At 32.8% G+C, this 22,574-nt stretch overlaps 1 protein-coding gene across 2 annotated transcripts in view; it reads left to right on the top strand.

Annotated features, from left to right (window-relative positions):
• Positions 1-22,574, top strand: part of LOC145325878 (uncharacterized) — a 112,343-nt gene that overhangs the window by 56,700 nt on the left and 33,069 nt on the right. For both annotated transcript variants that reach the window (XM_080168855.1, XM_080168856.1), the window contains 7 exons: positions 10,857-10,982; positions 13,802-13,900; positions 17,611-18,499; positions 19,279-19,398; positions 20,167-20,271; positions 20,737-20,802; positions 21,473-21,928. In XM_080168855.1, coding sequence (XP_080024981.1) covers positions 10,857-10,982; positions 13,802-13,900; positions 17,611-18,499; positions 19,279-19,398; positions 20,167-20,271; positions 20,737-20,802; positions 21,473-21,928 — 1,861 coding nt within the window. The remainder of the gene's footprint in view (positions 1-10,856; positions 10,983-13,801; positions 13,901-17,610; positions 18,500-19,278; positions 19,399-20,166; positions 20,272-20,736; positions 20,803-21,472; positions 21,929-22,574) is intronic.

Below are 22,574 nucleotides of genomic sequence, written 5' to 3' on the forward strand. Positions count from 1 at the left end.
AAGCTTCTCATAGGTAATTTGAAGGTTTATAACTATTATTTGGGGGCAGTGTCAATCTCCCAAATGTATTATGTACAATAATGAAGTTTGACTTTTTATCTTTTATGTTTAGCAGTAAATTTAACTAGGTATATGTATGCTTGCTTACAAATAGATTTAAACCATTTACATAATATTAACATTTATTAAAAGCGAAGCTTATCTACAATTAGGGTAGATCCGTCCGTACGTCCATCTGCCCGTACTGGATAGCTATTACTTACATTCATACATGTAAGAATTGCCTATAACAGATATGTACGATTTTGAAATTATCCTATTTATCTCATTTTCAATGATAAAAACTTGAGACATCCTCTATTCTATAAAGTAGAAATATTTTTTTTTGTAGCGAGGGATTGTGCAAACCGCTTAACCGTTTTGGTTCTCCTTTACAGGGTAGCTTCTCATAGGTACTGGTAAGGTTTATAACTATTTAAGGGGAGGGTAGCACCACCCTTCCAAGAGAAATCCCCCTGGAAAAAAATGAACATTCCCCCTTCTAAAAATAAAAACTACAATTGTAAGTAGGCGGGTCGACTTCCTCCCCCTCCCTCCAACTAGAGGCCTTTAGGGGCGTAGTCGCTAGTATACATATAAATAAAGTGAATTATATAGTAGCTACTGCTGACATAAAATATATAGTAGGAATAAAACAAAGAGAATGATACAGAGGGCATTAATCTCTTTTATAATTTCTTTGTTACACAAATAGTATTTACGTCGTCGTTATGAATGGAATATTAGATGAATCATGAATAGCCCTGTATAAATTTTATGCTGTTATTATATTAACATAGTACATTTACATTTTACATATCAACAATGTAATAAAGTTGTCACAAACCAATTGTCATTCTAATATATAAAGAATTAAGTTTTTTTTAAAGCGAAGCTTTTCTACAATTAGGGTCGGTCCGTCCGTCCGATCGTCCGACCGTACGTCCGTCTGTAAAGGATAGCTTTTTTCGTTAATTTAGCCATGTTAGAATTGTCCAATCGATCTCAAACTTTGCCTGGTGATTCCTGTATTAGTTAGGTACAATATAAAAAGCGTAGCAACTCTATAATCATTACCAAAATATCCGTACGTCCATTTTAAACATGTTGATTTTTTCGCTTTTTAAACAACAAATTTTTATGTGATCTAATTATCCGATTGATCTTATTTTTGGTATACTAATTCCTAGCTAGTCCTAAAAATGTAAGTATGTCCTGTATCAAGCAGTTTTTCAACAGATTTACTTCCAATTTTGCTTCGACTCTTATACATTTATATAAAGGTTATTCAGTTCTGATACTATACATTGTCAATGTCCGTTTGTCCTACCGTTTTAGAGCTTCGTTTTATGGATGTTGTCATCCTTGTTTTATTTACAATTAACATGAATAGTTTAAATAAATAAAGATTAAAGTGGTTGACATGTCAAACGCTATTTTAAAGTCAAGATGTCATTAAATACTAAAAATAGGCTTAATTGAAATGTTGAGTATATTCTTTTTTTCTAGTATGGCTTTGAGACCGATTGGTATCCGCTGGATTAGAACCGGATCTCAGCCATACTTAAAAATCATGTAACGTTTCATTTTATAAACAATTTTCCACAAATAATAAAATTGAAACTAATCTTATTATATTTTACTATACGTGGAAAACCCTTTATAACTAAATTTAAAAATAACTAAATGTTAAATGAAACTCTAACAATTATTGACATTCTGATATAAAACTGAACAAAAAGTGGACCCGCCTAGCGTTGCACAAAAAATAGTCTAGACCTAGTTTTTTACATGTTGATAAAAAGTTGTCCAATAATACGGGAGTTGTAAGAAAAAGGTATCAAGTTAACATATCAGCCAAACTTTTTGTCTAAGGATACTATGGACGGGGGAGGGAGTGGACATTTGGATGTTTATTACACTGGTCCCCAAAGTTTTATAGAAACTTATTCCTATTTTGTTGGCCTAACAACTTTGGGGACTTTATTGGTTGGTTCATGAAGTTGAATGTCCAAACGTTTCAACCACTAGATGTAATCTACAGAAGGGATAATTTGTGTATCATCATTGAGGATGAATATCAATTTAATGTCCATTGTCTTATCTCTTTAGATCCATGGAGGGGGGGGGGGGGGGGGTACCATGTTGGTTTAGCAAAGAAAAGCTAAATGTAACATACAATAAAATCAATTAATACCTAGTATCATTTATGATCTACTTTTAGTTCAATAAATATTTTGAAATGGCTTTAAATCTTATTTTATTGCTGACCGATGTTTCGCGCCGTTTTTGGGAGTTTACTTTAAGATGTAGACACAAAAACATGCATATATACATTACTTAAATCCAGATACGGAGGAAATTACAATGCTACCCAAAGTTTTATAACACAAAGTGCCCAAACTTTTCAACTTACAATTTTTATCTTCAGAAATAAAAAGTTTTTCCATGCTTTTATTCACATTAGGACTTACAAAATAAATCGAGAAAAAGCCATTTTTCTAAAGTAAATAATTTTCTTTTATTTTTATATTTGCTTTAGGTTAAACCCAAAGTCTAAGGGCTTATTTTGAATCTGATCCTTTTTATATTGTTGATGTTATAAAGAAAATAAAACATTAATATCAATTTTCTTATCATAAGTACTAACACACACACACATACACCCACACACATGCACACACACACACACAAACAAACACACACACAAACAAAAACAAAATATATCTTTATTTGATTTTTCACGTTTTTGTTTACTGTCTAATTTTATTTTGGAATAAATGTTTAATGTTATATTTATAACCTACTCTTTAGCTTACATGATTCAGTTTTTCCTTAAAAAAAAACATCCTTTAAAGTTTAAATAGTAAATTGACGCAAAAAGCGCGCAAATCTTATTCACACTTCCCTTAGAGGCTTTTCAATGCTATATTTTTTTTGTTATAATCATTCAAAAACTAATATTTATGTAGTGCAAAGCGATATATCAGAAACTAAGCAATTGGCCCGAGTTTATGAAAAGATTGGGCAAAGCTTGTAATTTGTGCAAGGATCTTGTACTTAAAGTTGATTCTAATAATTTTATGTAATGATTAGCCGATTGAGTTCTCCATTTAAGAATGCTTCACCAAAGTCTTTAATTTTTAAATTTTATTACAGTTCCTTTTTCAATGTATAAAATTTTGTTTTTTTCCAGTTTTTTTCTAACCTTAGATGAAAAGTCCTTGTGTTGATTTATCAAAGGTGAAGAAAAGACGGGGGTTTGTTGTGCCAAAAATGTCGAATAGGGATAAATTGATCTCAATCTTTGCTTAGTAACGTACTAACCAGGGAGGGAGGGGACATTGTTTTCTTATTCGTTTGCTTAACATCTTTGGGGAGTTCTCTTGTATTTTGATTCGTTGGCTTATTAAGTTGAATGTCCAAACGTTTCAACCACTAATTGTACTAAAGAAGGGGTAACTTTATTTATCATCATAGGGATGTACATAAATTTATCGGTCATTGTCTTATCCCTTAGATCCCTGGTAACCAAAAGTGTCTTGAGCTGGATCTTTAAATTATTTCAATGGTGCGCCAAATCGGGGTGAGCCTACTTTCCACCAATGAGAGCACAGCATTTTACGAAATGCCGCGCTGTGATTGGCTGAAATTTGGGGCACCCCGAATTGGCGCACCATTGAAATGATTGAAAGATCCAGCTTTGCATTGCTGCGCCCCAAACCCATAGAATTATGTCCCTAGATTATATTAGGACCCAAGATAATTGATCAAAATTAAGTCAAATTTGGAGCATTAATTCTGCTTTTATTTTCTTTTGAATTGAGCTTCAGCAATTAACTAAAACTTGCTTTAAGGATCACAAACAAACTATTAAAAAGAACGTTTCAGTAAGGTTTAGGAGCCACGCATGGTTAGAGTTTAAAAAATTATCTACGAAAAATGTGTACTGCTTTACAGGGATCTAAAGGGATAAGACAATGGCCGATCAATTGATAAACATCCCCAATGTTAAAACACAAAATTCCCCTTTCTGTAAATTGAAACGTTTGGACTCGCAATATAATGCACCAACCAATCAAAATTCAACTAAGTCCAATACGTTGTTGAGCACGAACAAGAAAATGTAATTATACAACTTTGGGGATTAGTCTCATAAACAACCCAATGTCCCCTCCCCCCTTGCCTTCTTTGGGACAAAATATCAAAAGACATTTTGATTTCATGATTTGCAACTTTTTTTCTGCCACTTTACTTGCAAAAATAAGTTTGTATTTCTTCGCAATTAAACAAAAATAGAAAATTGGGATTACGTAATAATAATGATCAAACAATAAATAAAATAAAATGGAAAAATTAATCATTCGAAAATGATACAATGTCCAAAAGTAACGCAGCAATGAATATAGTCAGGATTCTAAAGGGATAAGACAATGGCCGATAAATTTATGTAAGTCCCCAATGATTACACACCAAATTAGCCATTCTGTAGATTACAAATAGTAGTTGAAACGTTTAAACACTTAACTTAATGAACCAACCAATCAAAGGCCCAAAAGTTGTAAAGCCAACTAAAAAGAAAACTTTATTATTAAACTTTGGGGACTAGTGTAGTAAACAGCCCAATGATTGAGATAATTCAATAATCAAGGTCCAAGAAGTTTAAAGTCTCTATTTTTATCTTAATCTCACGGATTAACGGAAGTGACAAAAGTTATAGAGCAGCTGCCAAATTAATAATCATATATTTAACTAATATAAATTGATGAAGCATGAATTGAATTGCATTTATTTCACAACCATAAAAAATGTTTTATGAGTTAAGAATTATTTAATAGGCCCAATAAAGACCACTCAAGTTTTTTTATGTGCTTCATTAAAGAATGCTAGCATCATTATAAAAAAAAAGTAACATGATCTTTGTATGTCTGTGTTTACCTTAGGATCTCACTAACCACAGAATCGACATGGGGAGGTTTATGAATATTTTGGGGTATATTTCCACCATCCTCCCAAGAGAAATCGGCCCTAGAAAAAATTTATTCCCATCAAAAAAATATTTTTGAATTGAAATTTTAAAAGTGAGAATGGCCACCAGTGATCTCTTGGTGTACTAAAGAAAAAGCATGCACAATATTTAGAGTAGCTGTGCTCCAGAAAAAATGCTTGGTATTTCCTGGATTATTTCTAATGTGCATACTTGACATTTAAGATTATTTTGATTGCTTTTTTCACACCAAAACATAACAGTATATTATCAGGGTAAAGTAACCATTTTTCCTACTTTAATAATATGATGTTATAGATCTTGAAGGCCCGGCTGTTCATAGGTATTTTGACACTATTATAATCCACTGAATAATTCTTTCAGGGCTAGAGTATGAATAAAGTAGCTAAATTAAATTCATAATCCTTTATTTCTCCCAGAAATTTCAGCATTTTTTTAAAACCTTATATTTGATGCTTAGGTTAGTTTAGGTTAGGTTAAATAGTTAAAGGGCCCTTCGCATAGGTATAGGTTAACTTTCCAAAATAATATGCGAAGATTTTTTTCTTGATTTCAATTGCCCTTGTATTCATAGAGCAGCAAATCGTGAAAAATCGTTTTGTTTAAAATTAAACTTCCTCTGTTACATGTGATTGTTCTTGTTAGCTAAGTTCAGTATTGTTGACAAAGCAAAAAAACTCTTCATACACAAGATATTACATTTATTTGGGTTGGGAAAATTAGTAATATCTAATTCATCAATAATAAGTTTTATAGCTTTGTTTTAGTAGTTAAGTTACTATACAATTCAAACTGTCCGTCCGTCCATCTATCCATAAAAGATGAAGTTGGGGAATTTGACTTTCTCGGCTTCTATTTAAGATTTACATTCCCATAATTAAAAAATTAAAATCCATTGCGGTCGGACTGCTTTTTATCAGGTTTTTGGCTATTTGCACATTTTCCCCATATCTTTGGTGTTTTTGGTCTGATATTCTAAATAGTAATTACTTTTTAAATCTGCCTAACCATATTAAATCAGGAATAAGGGATGGGAAATGTAAGAGAATACTATTTCAGGCCTATTTCAAGCCTAGGCCTAAAAAACCAGTTATGGGATGGTGCAGTAGTTCGTTATCAACTCTAATGAAATAGCTAAATAAGCGTTAAGAATATGAAGTATAGAATAAAATTCAGGTAGCTAGTCTAAAATAAAAATAGAACTTATTAAAACAAATATATTAATGGCTTTTGTTAAAATCACGTTATGATGTTTTTTTATGATGTCTCCCAAATTAGGAGCTGCCACTAATGGCGTCATTTAATTAGGAAATGGTAAAAGTTGCAATATCCCTTTAGAAACTAGGCCGGGACCTAACTTTTGGCTAGGTTTCCTATCCCTTATCCCTGTATTAAATATATGGTATAAAACTGCTGCACCAAATATTTCTTAATTAATTCATTAGAGTTGACGTTTGGGCAAACTTTAGTTGATTTATATCCTACTTACACATACACATGCACACACAAACACACACACACACATACACACAAGCACAAATACAGACACACAAACACACACAAAATAGAAATACACTGCGCAAATTTATGTAGAAATGGGATGATATTAGAAGTCTTAATCTTAAAGTCCGATTTTTTGCGCATTTTCTCACTGTGGTGTTTTCACAATGAAAAAAAGGCATTTTCAAAATCTGAAACCTCATGCAGAAAAATATATTTTTCGAAATTGTTTCGGTACACGGGCTGACGTGGCCATATACGAGATCTTAAAGTGCAGAAGCACAATTATCCTCACTACTTCCCGCATGAACAAACGCAAGTGCAGTTACAAATGGTGTATTTATTGACAATACCACCATGAAACAGTGGGCACTGAAACAAAAATAACAAAATTAATACAGATATATTAAAATGTTATCAAAACTTATAAAAATCTTATTGTCTAAAGAATGAGGTTTTGTGATTTGCAATAAATTTATAAAAAGCGAATAAAAAATTAAACCTAAATCTTCAAAAATTAAATCAAAAACATAATACGAATTGATAATTTTTAGTTAGAATCATTTTAAATAACTATAAAATAAAATATAAAATAAATCAATTACTTGGTCTATTTAATGAAAAAATAAGAAAATTAATTTGCTTCCTTTGAAAATATCATTCCATTCTTAATTTTAAGGCTTAAAGAAGAAATAAATATTTACCAAATCGTTGAACATGACAAGCAGGGAAGCATTCGAGGTATATCAGCACGGATAACAACACATTTTCTTTCAAAACATGATTTTTCATACACAGAAGCTCCGTGCCTCATGGGATAACAAAGCAAAAGGAAGCGTTGTTTATTTTAAGCGCTCTTCTTTTGTTTGGGATGCCAAGCGCTCTTATGAAAATAAGCGTCACCTTCGTAGCCCTATGGGATAAGGAAAAGAAAGGATAAGGGTTCGAATCCACACCGGGAAACATACTATTCAAATACCAATACAGTAAATAATGAGCCAGAATACTTAAACAGTCATGTTTAAAGTTAATCATAGTAATCAAGTTTCAGACATTTACTAGTCATTTTTAAAAGCGAAGCTTTTCTATAATTAGGGTCGGTCCGTCCGTCCGTCCGTACGTCCGTCCGTCCGTCCGTCCGTCCGAGATAGATAGCTTTTATTCGTTAATTTAGGCATGTTAGAATTGTCCTATCGATTTCAAACTTTGTATGATGATTCCTGTAATAGTTGGGTACGATTTAGAAAGCGTAGCAACTCTATAATCATTACCAGAATGTCCGTACGTCCATTTTAAACATGTTGATTTTTCTACTTTTTTAACAACAAATTTTCAAGTGTTTTAATTATTCGTTTGATCTGATTTTTAGTATATTGATTCCTGGGACAACAAAGAACAATATTATAAGCGAAGCAACTCTATAATCAAGTCCAAAAATGTAAGTATGTCCATAAACATTATCCAATTTTAAGCAGTTTTTCAACAAATTTACCTACAATTTTGATTCGACATTTATACATTTTTGTTCCGATTTTTCAGTTCAGATACTATACAAGTGTTAATGTCCGTTTGTCCTACCGTTTCAGTGCTTCGCTTTTATGGATGTTGTCATCCTTGTTTATAATATTCTTTAGCTGTAATTTAAGACGCTTAATTCAAAGATCAGCAGGGGATCAAGTTTCCCTGATGTCTGTCTATCAAAAGGAATATCATTTTATTTTATTCTAAACATAGGAAGGGTCAAATTACACATTGACTATTAACAAATCGCACAACTGAGGTTTGTTGTATCTAAATGTCATCTACTACGCCCTGCAATCATAAGGCAGCTGCAAAAATTGAAATAAGAGCATTAGTAAGCCTTAAATGCTTCTAATTTGTCTAAATCACTTTTGCAAACCCCATTAAATTTTGATTAAACCACTCATAAGTCTTTTTAGCTGTCACTAATACAGATAAAGGACTATCTATAATATAAAGTAGTAAGGTTTTTTATAAATGTTTGGTCAATTTCATAAACGTCCTCAATAATGAAAAACAAAATAAACCCTTCTGTAGATTAAATCATCGGTTAAAAACACTTATTGTTTGGAACAAACAAATTAAAACTTAATAGAAGTACCCAAAGTTTTTGAGCAAACAAATCAGATAACATTTTTATAAAACTTTGGGTATTGGTGTATTTGAAGAAACTACATCATCTCTGGTCCCAAAATTGTTTAATAAAATACTGGTCTTTATACTGCTTACAGCTGTCAATTGATAGCCGTTTTATCACATTCACGAAAATATCTTATTTGGGTAATATCCTTAATTTTTTTCAATTATTAAAATTTGAGTAGCTTCCCCCCCCCCCCCTCTCTGACAAAACTATGAACTCTGGCCGCAGCGCTCGGCTCCCTTGCCTGCCTAGCCGCAGCACTCGGCCCCCGTGACTGCCTAGCCGCAGCGCTCGGCTCCCTAGCCTATAACCTAACCTAAAATAGTTGTTCTCTGTCGGGGGGGTGGGGGGGGTATACTCATATTTTCAAAATTGAAAAAAAAATTCTAAGAGGATAACGCCCTTACTTGCAAAAAAAGGTATCTGCAAATATCAATTTAAAAAGTAGGATCTACTGCAGTTCACGGTAAAATATTGCTGGTAACGCAATTTTTCAAAAATCTATGAATTTTAAAGGATGCTAGCTGCCAAACGGCTGAACGTACAGATTATACCCGCACACCATTTTAAGCGGCATAAGAAGGCCTACAAATAATCTGGAATAGCCAAGATTAAATGATGCACAGGGAAAGCTTCACTGAAGAAAAAACGCGTAAAATAGGTCTTTTTCGCGCATTTCTGTGCACTGCGAGATAATTATTCATTCTTGATTTATGGCTATTCCAGATTATTTGTAGGCCTTCTTATGCCGCTTAAAACAGTGTGCGGGCATGATCTGTACGCTCAGCCGTTTGGCAGCTAGCAGCCTTTAAAATTCATAGATTTTTGGAAAATTGCGTTACCAGCAATATTTTACCGTGAACTGCAGTAGATCCAAAAAGTATAATTACATATAAAAGATAAATAGCAAAGAAAGCAAAAAATAAGAAGGTTTATTGGGGTTGCTATCATAGCGTTTTGGCAGAAATTCTTGAACACCAATCGATATGCACTATGATAAGTAGTAATATTTTTAACATCTTAAAGTGTTCAAAATGGGTTCCACCATTTATAGCACTATCGCCTATTTTCGTAGCGCAGCTACTCAATGAGTTAGTTACAAAAGAATGGATATAGGATATACGTGGATTTATTGACAATTTTTTTTCAATTTCGTCAATTTAGCTTGCTTGTATGAAACTCATTTATTGGTCAGTTCGTTCATCTTGTAGGAGAGACTAACCTAACAATAAACAAACCTGCCCTTCAATTAAAGTGATAAAAGATGGGAATTTGAAAATTAAAATTAACTAAAAATATACTTTTGCTGATGTTTTCATCCTTGTTTACAACAAAAATATTGTCGCAATAGAAATATGACGTAATTTGGTTTTAAAAATTACTGCGCATTTTTTTTCTGTCCATAATTATGTCCAATACCAGTTAAGAGATTTAATGCCTAATAAACATGATAATTTAAAGCTCATCTTTTGAAAACTTAATTGCTTGAAAAATGTGAATTATTGCCATTAAATTTAAATGATTAGTGAATATTATGAAGATGATTAAAGTCCCTCAACAGATAAAGGCGTCATACGATAAAATAAAAAATGAAAGGCCAGCATCAATTTTACCATTGGTCAAATACAGTGTATACTGGCCTCTCTCTGGCTATTCTATCATATGACGTCATAATCTGTTGAGGGACTTTAATCATCTTCGAATATTATGTACACAGCTACTAAAGATTCGGTTTGCCTCTAACTAACTATCTAAAAATGCGCATTTTTAAAACATTTTCCAGCTTTCTGTATCACATTGTACAATATTTGTATTTGCTATAATTGTTATTAATAAAACAAGAATAAAAACATCCATAAAAGCGAAACTCTGAAATGGTAGTACAAACGAACATTAACACGCGTTTTTAATCGTACTGACTATTACACGAATCACCATGCAAAGTTTAAAAACGATAGGACAATTCTAACATGCGTAAATGAATGTAAAAAAAGTTTTCCCTTCCAGACGGACGTACGGACCGACCCTAATTATGGAAAAGCTTCGCTTTAGAAAAAACAATAAAAAATAATATAAGTGGTTATTTAAAGGACAGGAAAATTATCTATGAAAATACCTTTTGATATTCTAATAATGTTATTTTTTCAGGGAGTTTATCGAGCGACGATCATCTCGGTCGTCCGAAGGCCACAGCCCTGGAAGGTTAAGCGCTGGCAGTCCGTTCAAATCTGGTACAAGCCCCTACAGGGCCACCAATGGCACTAGCCCCTACAGGTGTGTTTTCAATCTTATAATTTTCATTCTAATATCCGTGGAAAGCTGTCTTTAGTACGATGCAATACAAATTTTCAATCTGGCTTTGAAATGGATTTATCCGCTTGATAAGAACTGGTTCTCAGCCATACTAAAAACTAATGTATATCATCGTATTACAGCCAATTTTCCACAAATATCGAAATAAAAAACATAATATTATTATAAATTTTGTTACACGGACCTTCAGCCTTTAGGGGCTAAAATAACTGATTTTAATCTTATATTTTTTTATTTTAATTTCCGTGGAAAGCTGTCTATGATACGATGTTTTAAATAACTATGAACATTATTTGAGGTATTACTAAATTAGATTACAGAAAATAAAGAGTCAGTAATTAAATTTTCTACTAACATGACAGAGTAATAATAAATATCAAATGAAAACGAAAAGGAAAAAAATAATTTTCTTTATAAAAAGAATATTGTTTTCCTGTAACCTAATATACATTGAAAGCTGTAATTGTCATAAGCAAAGAAACTAATACAGTATTCAAAATCAATCCCTTAAAAAATAAACCATTATTTTTTTTCCTTTTTTTAAATTTTATAAAGGATGACAACATCCATAAAAGCGAAGCTCTAAAGTTGAAGGACAAACGAACATTAACACTTGTAGATTGTAAGAACTGAATTAGCAGAATATTAATGCATCAGTACAAACAATATTGTAAGAAAATTTGTTGCAAAACTGCATAAATAGATGATACTGTTTAAGGACATACTTATATTTTTGGGACTTGTTTATAGAGATGCTTCGCTTATAACATTGTACCTTGTTGTAATAGGAATCAGTTTTTAAAAAATCAGCAGAATCGGATAGTTTTAACATACAAATCAACATGTTTCAAATGGACGTACGGACATTCTGGTATCATCATGCAAAGTTTGAAATCGATAGAAAATTCTAACCTGTTTAAGTTAACGAAAAGAGCTAACTCTCTGTGACGGACGTACGGACAGACCGACCCTAATAATAGAAAAGCTTCGCTTAAAAAAAATTTGATACCTGATACTATTGAATGATCATGTCCTAGTTTACCTATTTGTAATTCCAAGTACGTGTCTACCAAGAAATAGTTGCCCAAAATTCAATTGTGTTAAAAGAGATAGGGTTCGGCAGCTAATATTTTTGGGCGGTTTTGCAGTCGCAGATGAAAATCGCGGCTGGTGCTGCTGTTTTTAAAAAGATTTAAAGAAAAAGTTATTTTGCTGCCAATGGCGTTCCAGCAAAAGGGTAGCTGCTAACGTAAAAAAACTATGTTTTGGGGTCTTCGGATGCAAAATGTCAAAAATAGTACGGCTATGGATATAATTATCAGCTGTAAATAGAATGCGAATCTTAAAAATGCGGCTGGCTGTGTGCGGCTGCAGATCACTGGAAGAAATCATTTCTGGAATCTAAAATATTTTCCTTATCTCTCTCTCTCCTTCTCTCTATCTCTCTCTCTCTCTCTCCCTTTCTCTCTCTCTTTCTCTTTCTCTCTTTCTTTCTCTCTCTCTTTCTCTCTCTCTTTCTCTCTCTCTCTCTCATCCTTTGATGTAAAACAAGAACAATGAAGTCTTTAAGTAGCGCAGTAATAACGACTAACATTGTTTTGATTGATAATATGAAACTAAGACTTTTTTGACTAAGATTTAAAAGTAATATCGTCTCCTAAAAAGGTGTATAAATTCGCTTAAAATATATTTACATATATGTGTAATTTCATAAATTTTATTAAAGCTATTCTATTATACAAAGTAGTAAGCTTTTTTTGTCTGTATCGAAGGATCTCACTAACTGCTGAACTGATATGGTTCCCCTTTGCATCAAAGCTTCTTATAGGTTCAGGGAAGGTTTATAACCATATGGGCAGGGTAACTCCACCCTCCCGAGAGAAGATCTAAACAAATATTTAAAAATTAAATTTTAAGCGAATGGTTTACTTTTGGTGCTATTTTTTTCTATATTGCATCATAACAAACAAAACTAAAAGTTAAATTAACTTTAATGGACAGTTGGGCACAATCTAGTTATAGAGAAGCTTGGTATATATTGAAGGAAAGATGAACTAAAATTTTATTTCCGAATGTGTACACAGTTTCCTCAGTGTTTCCTCATCCTATCTCAATATTTACTACTAGCTTTAAAAGCTTCAAACTTCAAAAAAATCAAAATTTGAAAAATTAAAATTTGAATGTAAAATGTATAAATCGTATATACATTCAAATTTTGATTTTTTTAAAGTTTGAAGTTCCTAGTAGTAAATATTGAGATAGGATGAGGAAACACCGAGGAAACTGTGTACACATTTGGAAATTAAATTTCAGTTCATCGAAGGAAAAATTTAGTATTGTACACAAAAACATTATACAATTGCAAATATCTATTTCTATATCAAATAATCTTTTTTTTGTATTAATTTATCAATTATTTACCTACATAATTGCATCTAATCTTTAACTATTAATAGATTATTTATTAATTTATCTATTAGTTTATTTAGCCATTCGTATACAAATACTTTAGTTATTTAACGCATCGTATTATAGACACATCTCCGCTTTTTCAGCATGGCTGTTCTAATTTAGCGGATATCATTTGGTTACGAACTTTCGAAGCCATATTGAAAATCTATTTTTTTTCTATCTATCTAGGCATCCATCTATCAATAAACTCAGTCAACCTTCAATCTATCTGGTCATCTTCAAATCTATCCATCTACCTACCCATCCCTCCATAAGCTGTCAATCACTTTACTTGTTGAATTAATCTATCTATCCTTCTATTTATCCAGGTATAGTGGAAGTCCAGTGAAAGGTATGGACCTGGATGAAATGGAGGCCTGGGAGATTTCCATGCGGCTGGACATGGCAGATATCCAGAAAAAATACAGGTAAACTCATCCAAGGACCGATGTGAAGCTTCCATAAAAAGGAGAACTGGATCAGTTTATTAGTTATTGAATTCTTGAGCGACGGACAAGAAATCTTATTTCTTTGTATAATACTTGCGGCGGCGTTCCTAGCAGATAGGAGCTCTGTATTCGAAGGAGTAAAGAAAGCAGGCAAATAGCCTAAAACCAAACTTAGATATAAAAATGAAATAGCCTAAAACCATCCAGGGACCAGTTAGAAGCTTCTATAATATTGAGAACTCAATCGGTTTAGTAGTTATCGAGCTACAGACAAAAAAAATCCTTACCACTTTATATTAAAGGAAATCTACAAAATTGGAAATATTTTTTATGATTTTTATTTTAATATTCGTGAAACATTGTCTGTAATACGATGCAATACACGATTTTTCAGTATTGTATAAAACCGGTTCTAATCCAGCGGATATTAATCGGATTTGAAGCCATACTGGAAATAATAAACTTTGGATTCTTATTAGGTTTTTCTTTTAATCATTACTTTTTCTTAATATTTCCAATATTTTACAGTTTCCATCTTGTTATTACTACGCTACATAATTGTCCTTGTTTTTTTTAAATATCCAAATAAAAATGTTCTAATTAATTATCTTTGAAAACATAAAACTTGTTTCAAAATGACAATATTGATCATTAGAATAGAAAAACTTAAATAATTATGTATTATATAATTAGTTTCTAAGATATAAAAACATGCACTATGTTATAAGTGTCCATTTAAATCTGCATATTTTCACATTTGCATGGAGTTTCATATGGTCACTGTAGCAAATCAGGGGGGGGGGAGGGGACATTGTGCTGTTTATTACACTAGTTCCAAAACTTTTCTTATTCGTTAGCTCAACACCTTTGGGGACTTTAGTTGGTTGGTTCATTAAATTGAGTGTTCACACGTTTCAACCACTAATTGTAATCTACAGTAATTTTGTGTATCACCATTGGGTATGTATTTACTTTAATTTATTGGCACTTGTCTTATCCCTTTGCCAAGCAACAAGTTTGATTAAAAACAGTAATGTATATTTTCTTGGAACATTTGAAGTTTCAGCATAAAAAAGCTTCGCTTTTAAAAATCCATAAAACAAAAAATAGTAAGCATTAAAATAATTACATCCTACGCTAACAAAGAATATAATATAAATTAAATTTATCTTTTGATTTTTATAGCATAATTAATTTAATCACTTCTGATATAAATTGCAACATAATTGAATAATTTAATAATTTAAAAATCAATAAAAAATCCACCAATTATTAAAAGCGAAGCTTTTCTATAATTAAGGTCGGTCCGTCCGTCCGTACGTCCGTAACGGATAGCTTTTTCCATTAATTTAGGCATGTTAGAATTGTCCTATCGATTTCAAACTTTGCATGGCCATTCCTGTAGTAGTTAGGTACGATTTAGAAAGCGTAGCAACTCTATAATCATTACCAAAATGTCCGTACGTTCATTTTAAACATGTTGATTTTTTCACTTTTTTAACAACAAATTTTTATGTGATCTAATTATCGGATTGATCTGATTTTTGGTATATTGATTCCTGGGACAACAAAGTATAATGTAATAAGCGAAGCAACTCTATAATCAAGTCCTAAAAATGTAAGTATGTCCATAAAAATTATCCTGTATCAAGCAGTTTTTCAACAAATTTACTTCCAATTTTGCTTTGACTCTTATAAATTTATATTATGATAATTAAGTTCTAACACTATACAAGTGTTAATGTCCGTTTGTCCTACCGTTTTATTGCTTCGCTTTTATGGATGTTGTCATCCTTGTTAAGTTAAAATCCGATCTCATAATTGTAACATACAAAGTGTCTAAAAAATTCAGCCATTTGACGTCATAAAAATGAGGGATTATCCATCTTTTTTTATGTGTTTTCTTTCCCAAATCCCATCTCCCTCATTTTTATGACGTCACATTGCTGATTTTTGAGACACTTTGTCCCGCTACCATACCTATATCTTTAGTGGAAATTTTTGATTAAAATAAAGTACAAGTAATTGTTTAAAAAATAAAACTCATGACAAATAATAATAGATTAAAATATCTTTATAAATATAACATGTTATTAGGGATTACTAATTCAAATCTTTTTTTGTAGACTAGTTTCTTCTTAGATGACCTTTGATTTTTAAAGCAGATAAACAAAACATCAAATTTGGGGAATTACCAACGAGGAGGGGACATTGGGCTTTTCATTACACTAGTCCTCAAAGTTTTATAATAGCGAATACTTTTGGGGACTGAATTCTGATGAATTTTGTTTGGTTGCTTCATTAACCTGAGTGTCTATACGTTTCAGCAACTAATTGTTATCTACAGAAAGGGTAATTTTGTGTACAATCATTGTAGATGTTCATCAACTTATCGGCCATTGGCCTATCCCTTCAGATTCCTAAGAATTACAATTTTTATAGCGCTGCTTCTAAGGCCCTAATTTAGTAAGACAAGGTTTCGTGTTTTCTACTTTTTAAAATAATTCTAATATAACAGTTTATTGTTCTTTTTTTTCATAAAATATTGTCTATGGGCGTGTTGCTTTAATTTTAATATTTTTTTATTGTTTATATATACCATTATTTCTTGTTTGTTGATTTATACCATTATTTCTGAGATAAACCAATTTAAACTGTTTAAGTTGCAACTTCATTATTTTAAAGTGTCTAACAAACTCCTAATCCAATGGATATAGAATATTACATGGATATTAAGACGGGATAAAAATTGTCTTTAATCTAGGTTGCTAACATGTAACTCATTTATTGGTCAGTTCGTTCATCCAGTAGGAGTAGAGGGGATTGGGTAATGGAGATGCATGAGAGTTATCCTTAGTTTAGCTCGCTGCGAGTTTCACTTTATCAGAGGATATGAATATATGTATAGTGTAACATCCAAGTGATAATATATCCATTGTTAATCAAAATACGTACTTACTACTATATTTAAAAATTACTTATTTTCAAATGCACAGCAAAGAAAACTTCTTGGCCTTTGACGGATTTTAAAGATAAAATAAACAATCTAATAAAAAGTTCAACTAAAGTAAATGTATGTCTTTACTTTGCTTATTATTATATTATATTTTTTAAGAAGTTCTAAAAATATCCATAAATATCCAGTAACACTTGTAGAATCAGAACTTATGAAGCAGAATATGAATCTATAAGTCTAGACAAAATTGTATATAAATGGGCTTCAAATTTGTTTAGTTACAGTATACTGTTTAAGGTTATGCTTTCATTTCTTGACTTAGTATACCTTGTTGTCCTAGGAGTCATTGTTCAAAAAATCAGATAAATAGGATAATTATATCACGCATAAAACTGTTGTGAAAACAAATTTAAATGTCCGGACTTACTGGTAACGATTATAGAGTTGCATTACTTTATAGCTGTACCTAACTATTATTGAATCATTTACAAAAATTTAAATCATTAGGCCAATTTTAATATGCCTAAATTAACGATAAGATAGACCACAATTATACAAAAGCTTTGCTAGTAAAAATTTCTTACTCATCATAATTACAATTGTACTTTTATAGAAAAACTAAAGTAATTTTTCCAATATTGAATTCTATACAACTTATTCTATACAAAAAACGTTATTAATTCAAAAAATTATAAACATAAATTAAAAATATTAAAGATTATTTTTTGTTTAGGGAAAAGTATCGTGAGCTGTACATGCTGGAATCCCGAAAGGACCGCAAAAAGCCGCCGCCTCCAGCGTACAAACGATCATCCAGCGATCACAAGAACAGCAACGGCCGCTCTGCAAGCGCCACAACGACCCCCACAAAATCGCCGAAATCGCGCAAAAATAGTATTGAAGCCATGGCGACGGTACAAGCCGCCATTGAAAACGCGTGCACAGCAGAAAATGTTGAAAATAACAATTCACCGTTATCATCGCCGGCGTCTAAAGCTGAATTACGGCCAGTTACAACACCCTCCCCACCGACTGTCTCCTCATTTGATGAAACATTTGCAAAATTTAAGAAATCCTACCTCGGAAACCGGTTTAAACAAAATGGCGTCGGCGGTAACAACAATCCTATGGGTAGCGGCGGTATCAGCTCGGATTCCCGGCTATCGGCGACACCTGTATCAAGTTCTGTGCTACGCGTCAAGATTGATCGTCCCACGCCGTTTGCAAACCTATTGCGGTTATCCTCAACAAACGGCGGGGAGCCGTTATCGCCCGGTATTATCAAACCCGAACCTAAAGAGCACGAGTTCCCGCCGACGGATAACGATATGAAGCAAGACGATAACGATGTTCTGATTAACGGCGATCACGCGCACAAGCCCGAGGTGGCAAAGGTGTTCAAACGCAAGAACAACCAGAGCCAGCGCAGCGACGAGTATGGCAATGAAAGCCCCGTCTACGATGCAACCATCGAGTATATGCACCCGAAAAAGAAACCAAAGTATGAGAAATATATAATAAGTTCTAAGTCGTATGAAGCCAAAATAACTAGTGATGATGATGTCTTTAGCAGCAGTGAAGAGCGGAGAAGGTCGAAGAAAAAGGAACACAAAAAGCACAAGGTAGACATTTTACATTTCTAGTATAACAAGTTTAACTGGGACCCTTCATGTTGACATTCAATTTAAAACGTAAAATTAGGTGAAAGTGGCATTTATAGGTATTTATAGCCATGTGCTTAAAATAAAACTGATGTTTATGTTGATATCATGTAATTGTACAACAGTATTATAAATTTTTTATATTTAATTATATCAGTATTGAAAGTTGGATAATATGACTTTGAAAAAAGATCTCTAAAATAGCTTGTAGATAGGGCTCTTTTGGATGCAGTAATGAACATTTATAACAGGGACAAGGGTTTAGGATTCGGACAAACAATTCTAATTGAAAAGTTCACCACAACCTTTTTCCTTCTTCTCCTCACTTCTTGCCGACTTCCCTTTAGTCACAACACAAAACAAGTGATTTAAATATTTAAAAAATTATAAAAATTTTAAGCAATTTCAAATGAAATTAATTTGCTGAATAACGGCCCCTGCATTTGTATACAATATGCAATATATACATAAATATGAAGCAACGTCCTTTGCTCTAATATTATAAATATTGGATCATGGAAAGAAAACGAAGTTGCAGGTTTCGTCGTATTTTCACAGTACCTTTTTTCCTATTTCTAACCCCTGCGGGGTAATCATTACCATTTACTTAACCTTACCTAACATAAAATAACCTTTAATTATACGATAAAACCCGCAACTTCGTTTTCTTTCCATGACCCCAATTATGAAAACCTTTGATTGAACAGCACAACAACTCTACAATTATCTAATTATTTCAGGACAAATCTCATCACCACCGCAGCAAATCCTCGTCCCACCACCATTACTCTGACCAGGAGAACAGTTACACACACAGGGGGGAGACTAACTCCAGAGATGAAAATTTGGTAGAATATAGGGTAAGTTTATTATGAAGATGATTATGACGTCATACGATAGAATAGCCAATGAGAGGCCAGTATACACTGTAATTGATCAATGGTAAAGTGTATGCTGGCCTCTCATTGGTTATTCTATCGTATGACGTCTTAATCTGTGGAGGGACTTTAATCAACTTTCAAGTTTATACGTTTGTGGTGCTGCTACTCTATAGGTTATTCTCATACGTTCACGACGGTATGCCACTTTGTATCAATGCTACTTTTGGATATAATTGTCTTTGTTACATTTCACAATAGTAAACCTATCCTCTAAACATTTTATAATGCATTATATTATTTCGACTTAAATGCATTTGATAGATTTGTTATTGATTCTATAATGAGACTGATAGTTCTATAATTTTGTAAAATGTCTTTATATGTGGATGTCCAATAAGATGCTATAAATAGCTTTACCGGTCATTTTTAACCAGGGGTGGATTCCTAAAAAAAATTAGGGTCGCTGCATTGCTGGTGAGGCAAAATTATTTTTGTGAAAAATCCTCCAAAATCACATAAAAAATCTACAAAAATTAAATGAAACCTTTTGTTAATAACCCTTCTATTATTTTATTTCATTTTGGTACATTTTTAAGGATTTTTTTTACAAAAACAATTTTGCCTCACCATACTTTTTTTACGAATCCTCCTCAGCTTAAGATTTGTAAGCAGAAAATTATTATTTCACATTTATGTAGTCTAGACTTAAACAAGGCATTTGATACCTTACCACACAAATATGTTAAGGTGAAGAAGCACAAGAGGATGAAGCTGCACCACTACTCTGACATCCCCGCAGACAACCAGATATCAAACTGTTATCATTTGGAGGATAGGAAGGATTTAGTCAAGGTGATTGTTTGTTTAATTTAGAAAAAGAATTCTTATTTGATACAGAAAAAACATAGAAGTTAATAAAGTTCCTATAAAAGATGACGTCATACTGGCCTACCATTGGTCAGTTAAAAATAAAAATTTATACCGGTCTGCCATTGGTAAATTAGTCTGTGTATTGACATATCATTGGTCATTTGTATTATATGACGTCATTTATTTTATAGGCACTTGAAAGAGATTCTTAGTTAATCTTTAACTAATATTAAAGCAGTTCACATGTTTTTGCTAGGATGGGTCTGCTAATATTTTCATTTTAATTCAACCCCCCCCCTCTCCCCCCGTATAGATGGGTGTAGGTGAGTTTGGTCATCTTGGAATTGTGTCCATTCCCCCTTTTTTTACCAGGGGATTGATAACCCCCCTCCCTCTTTTGCATTCCCCAGCATTAAACCAACTAAAATTTGGCTTCCCTATTTTTAGGTGAAGAGTGAATATAGCGAAGAAAATGAAGATTGTGATATCAAATCTTATAAGGAACATAAGAAGGTAAATTCTTAGTTATCCTATTATTTAAAGGAGTAAGTTTTTATTGTCTGAAGCTTAAGATCTCAATGACTACTTAAATGATTGGGTTCTCTAATTCAAGTAAGCTTCACATAGGTCCTGTGATGAGTTTAGGCTATTTTTTTTTAAGTCGTGGGATGGTTTTAGGCTATTTTTCCTCCCCTTTTTGAATATAGAGCCCCTGGATGCTAGATTCGTAGCCGCTAGTTTAATTTTATAAATAAATATTTATCAATTATAGGGATAGGGTAAATAACCAAGGGGGGCGCTGTGCATATAGCAATTTTTTTCTTTAAAATTCCCTTTAACTTTTCTAGGAGCCAATTTTGGAGTTGTAATAAATTTTCTAGGCTATATTGCACATTTTTCTTAATATTGGTTATAAATTGATTTCTTTCTACCGTTGTTCTTAATGTTTTTCTTGTACCACATGTATTAATTAGGTAACGGGACAAAGTGTCTCAAAAATCAGCCATGTGACGTCATAAAAATGAGGGAGATTAGAGGAGAAGTGGGATAGAAAAGAGATGGCTAATCCCTCATTTTTATGACGTCATATGGCTGACTTTTGAGACACTCTGTCCAGTTACTTAATTAAACAAGTAGTAAAATAATACAAAATGCCTTTGACTAATAAAAAAATATTTTCTAGGATAAGAAACGGGACAAAGAGAAGAAAAAGAAGCGGTCCAAAGACAAGAAGCGGCAAAAAGTGCGCGTGCGCGACGGCGGTAACGATTATGTCGTCATGGAGATCATGGACCGCACGCCAACGCCGTCCTCCGGCCGCAGCATTAAGCAAGAGCCCGGCACCACAGCCGCCAACGTTAAGATGGAGATTGAAGACGATGAAAATGAGCACCGCGACAACGTTAAGGAGGAACCCGTTGAATATGATTGGGCCGACATTGAGGCGCTGATGAAAACTAGCGAACTGACGGAGACCAAACTACGCGACGGCCAGCGGATTCTAACGCGGGTCGGCGGGCATTTCTATCCGGGGCGGATCACTGAAATCTCGCCGCCGGATATTTACGGCATTCTTGTGGATCGGGAGCGCGGTAACAAGCCGCATATCTGCAGCCGCGAAGAGGTTCTTTCGAAAGCGGTAAGTTATTTTTATAATTAGTACAACTACTCAATGAAATTCTTAGTTTGACATTTTATCAGAAAGAAAATAGAATACAAATTTAATTAAATTTAGAATAGTTTAATTACATATATAATTTTGTTGGATATAAACTAAATAGCAAAGGTTTATGCAAAGTAGGAAAAGGATACGCTTGCCCTGTAGGCTGTAATAATTTTTTGCGCGTTTGAAATTAATATTACCAGGAATCTGAATGGATAAGACAATGGATGATGAATTTATATACATACTGATGATGCATACAATTTACCCTTCTGTAGATTAAAATCGTTGGTGAAAAAGTAACGAATTTGCTCGTTTAACCATTAAATCCAAGATTCAATAAAAGTACCTACATATAGTTTTTTAGCCAATCAATGATAAAAATGTTGGGAATAGTCCCTTTCGTGACATCGCACCTTAAGGGGCGATTTGTCGTATTTTTAAAATGGCTTTTTATAGGTTATTTTAGGTTATATTAGGTTAGTTAATTGGCCCCGCAGGGTTAGAGCCCCCCGCAGGTGCTAGAAATAGGAGAAAACCTACTGTGGAAAATACGAATAATCGCCCCTTAAAGTGCAATGTCACGAAAGATACTACCCAAAATGTTTAATATCTTTGAGTA

Source organism: Acartia tonsa, chromosome 8 (genome assembly GCF_053477335.1).
Source record: "Acartia tonsa isolate MP-2025a chromosome 8, ASM5347733v1, whole genome shotgun sequence".
Taxonomy (NCBI): Eukaryota; Metazoa; Arthropoda; class Copepoda; order Calanoida; family Acartiidae; genus Acartia; species Acartia tonsa.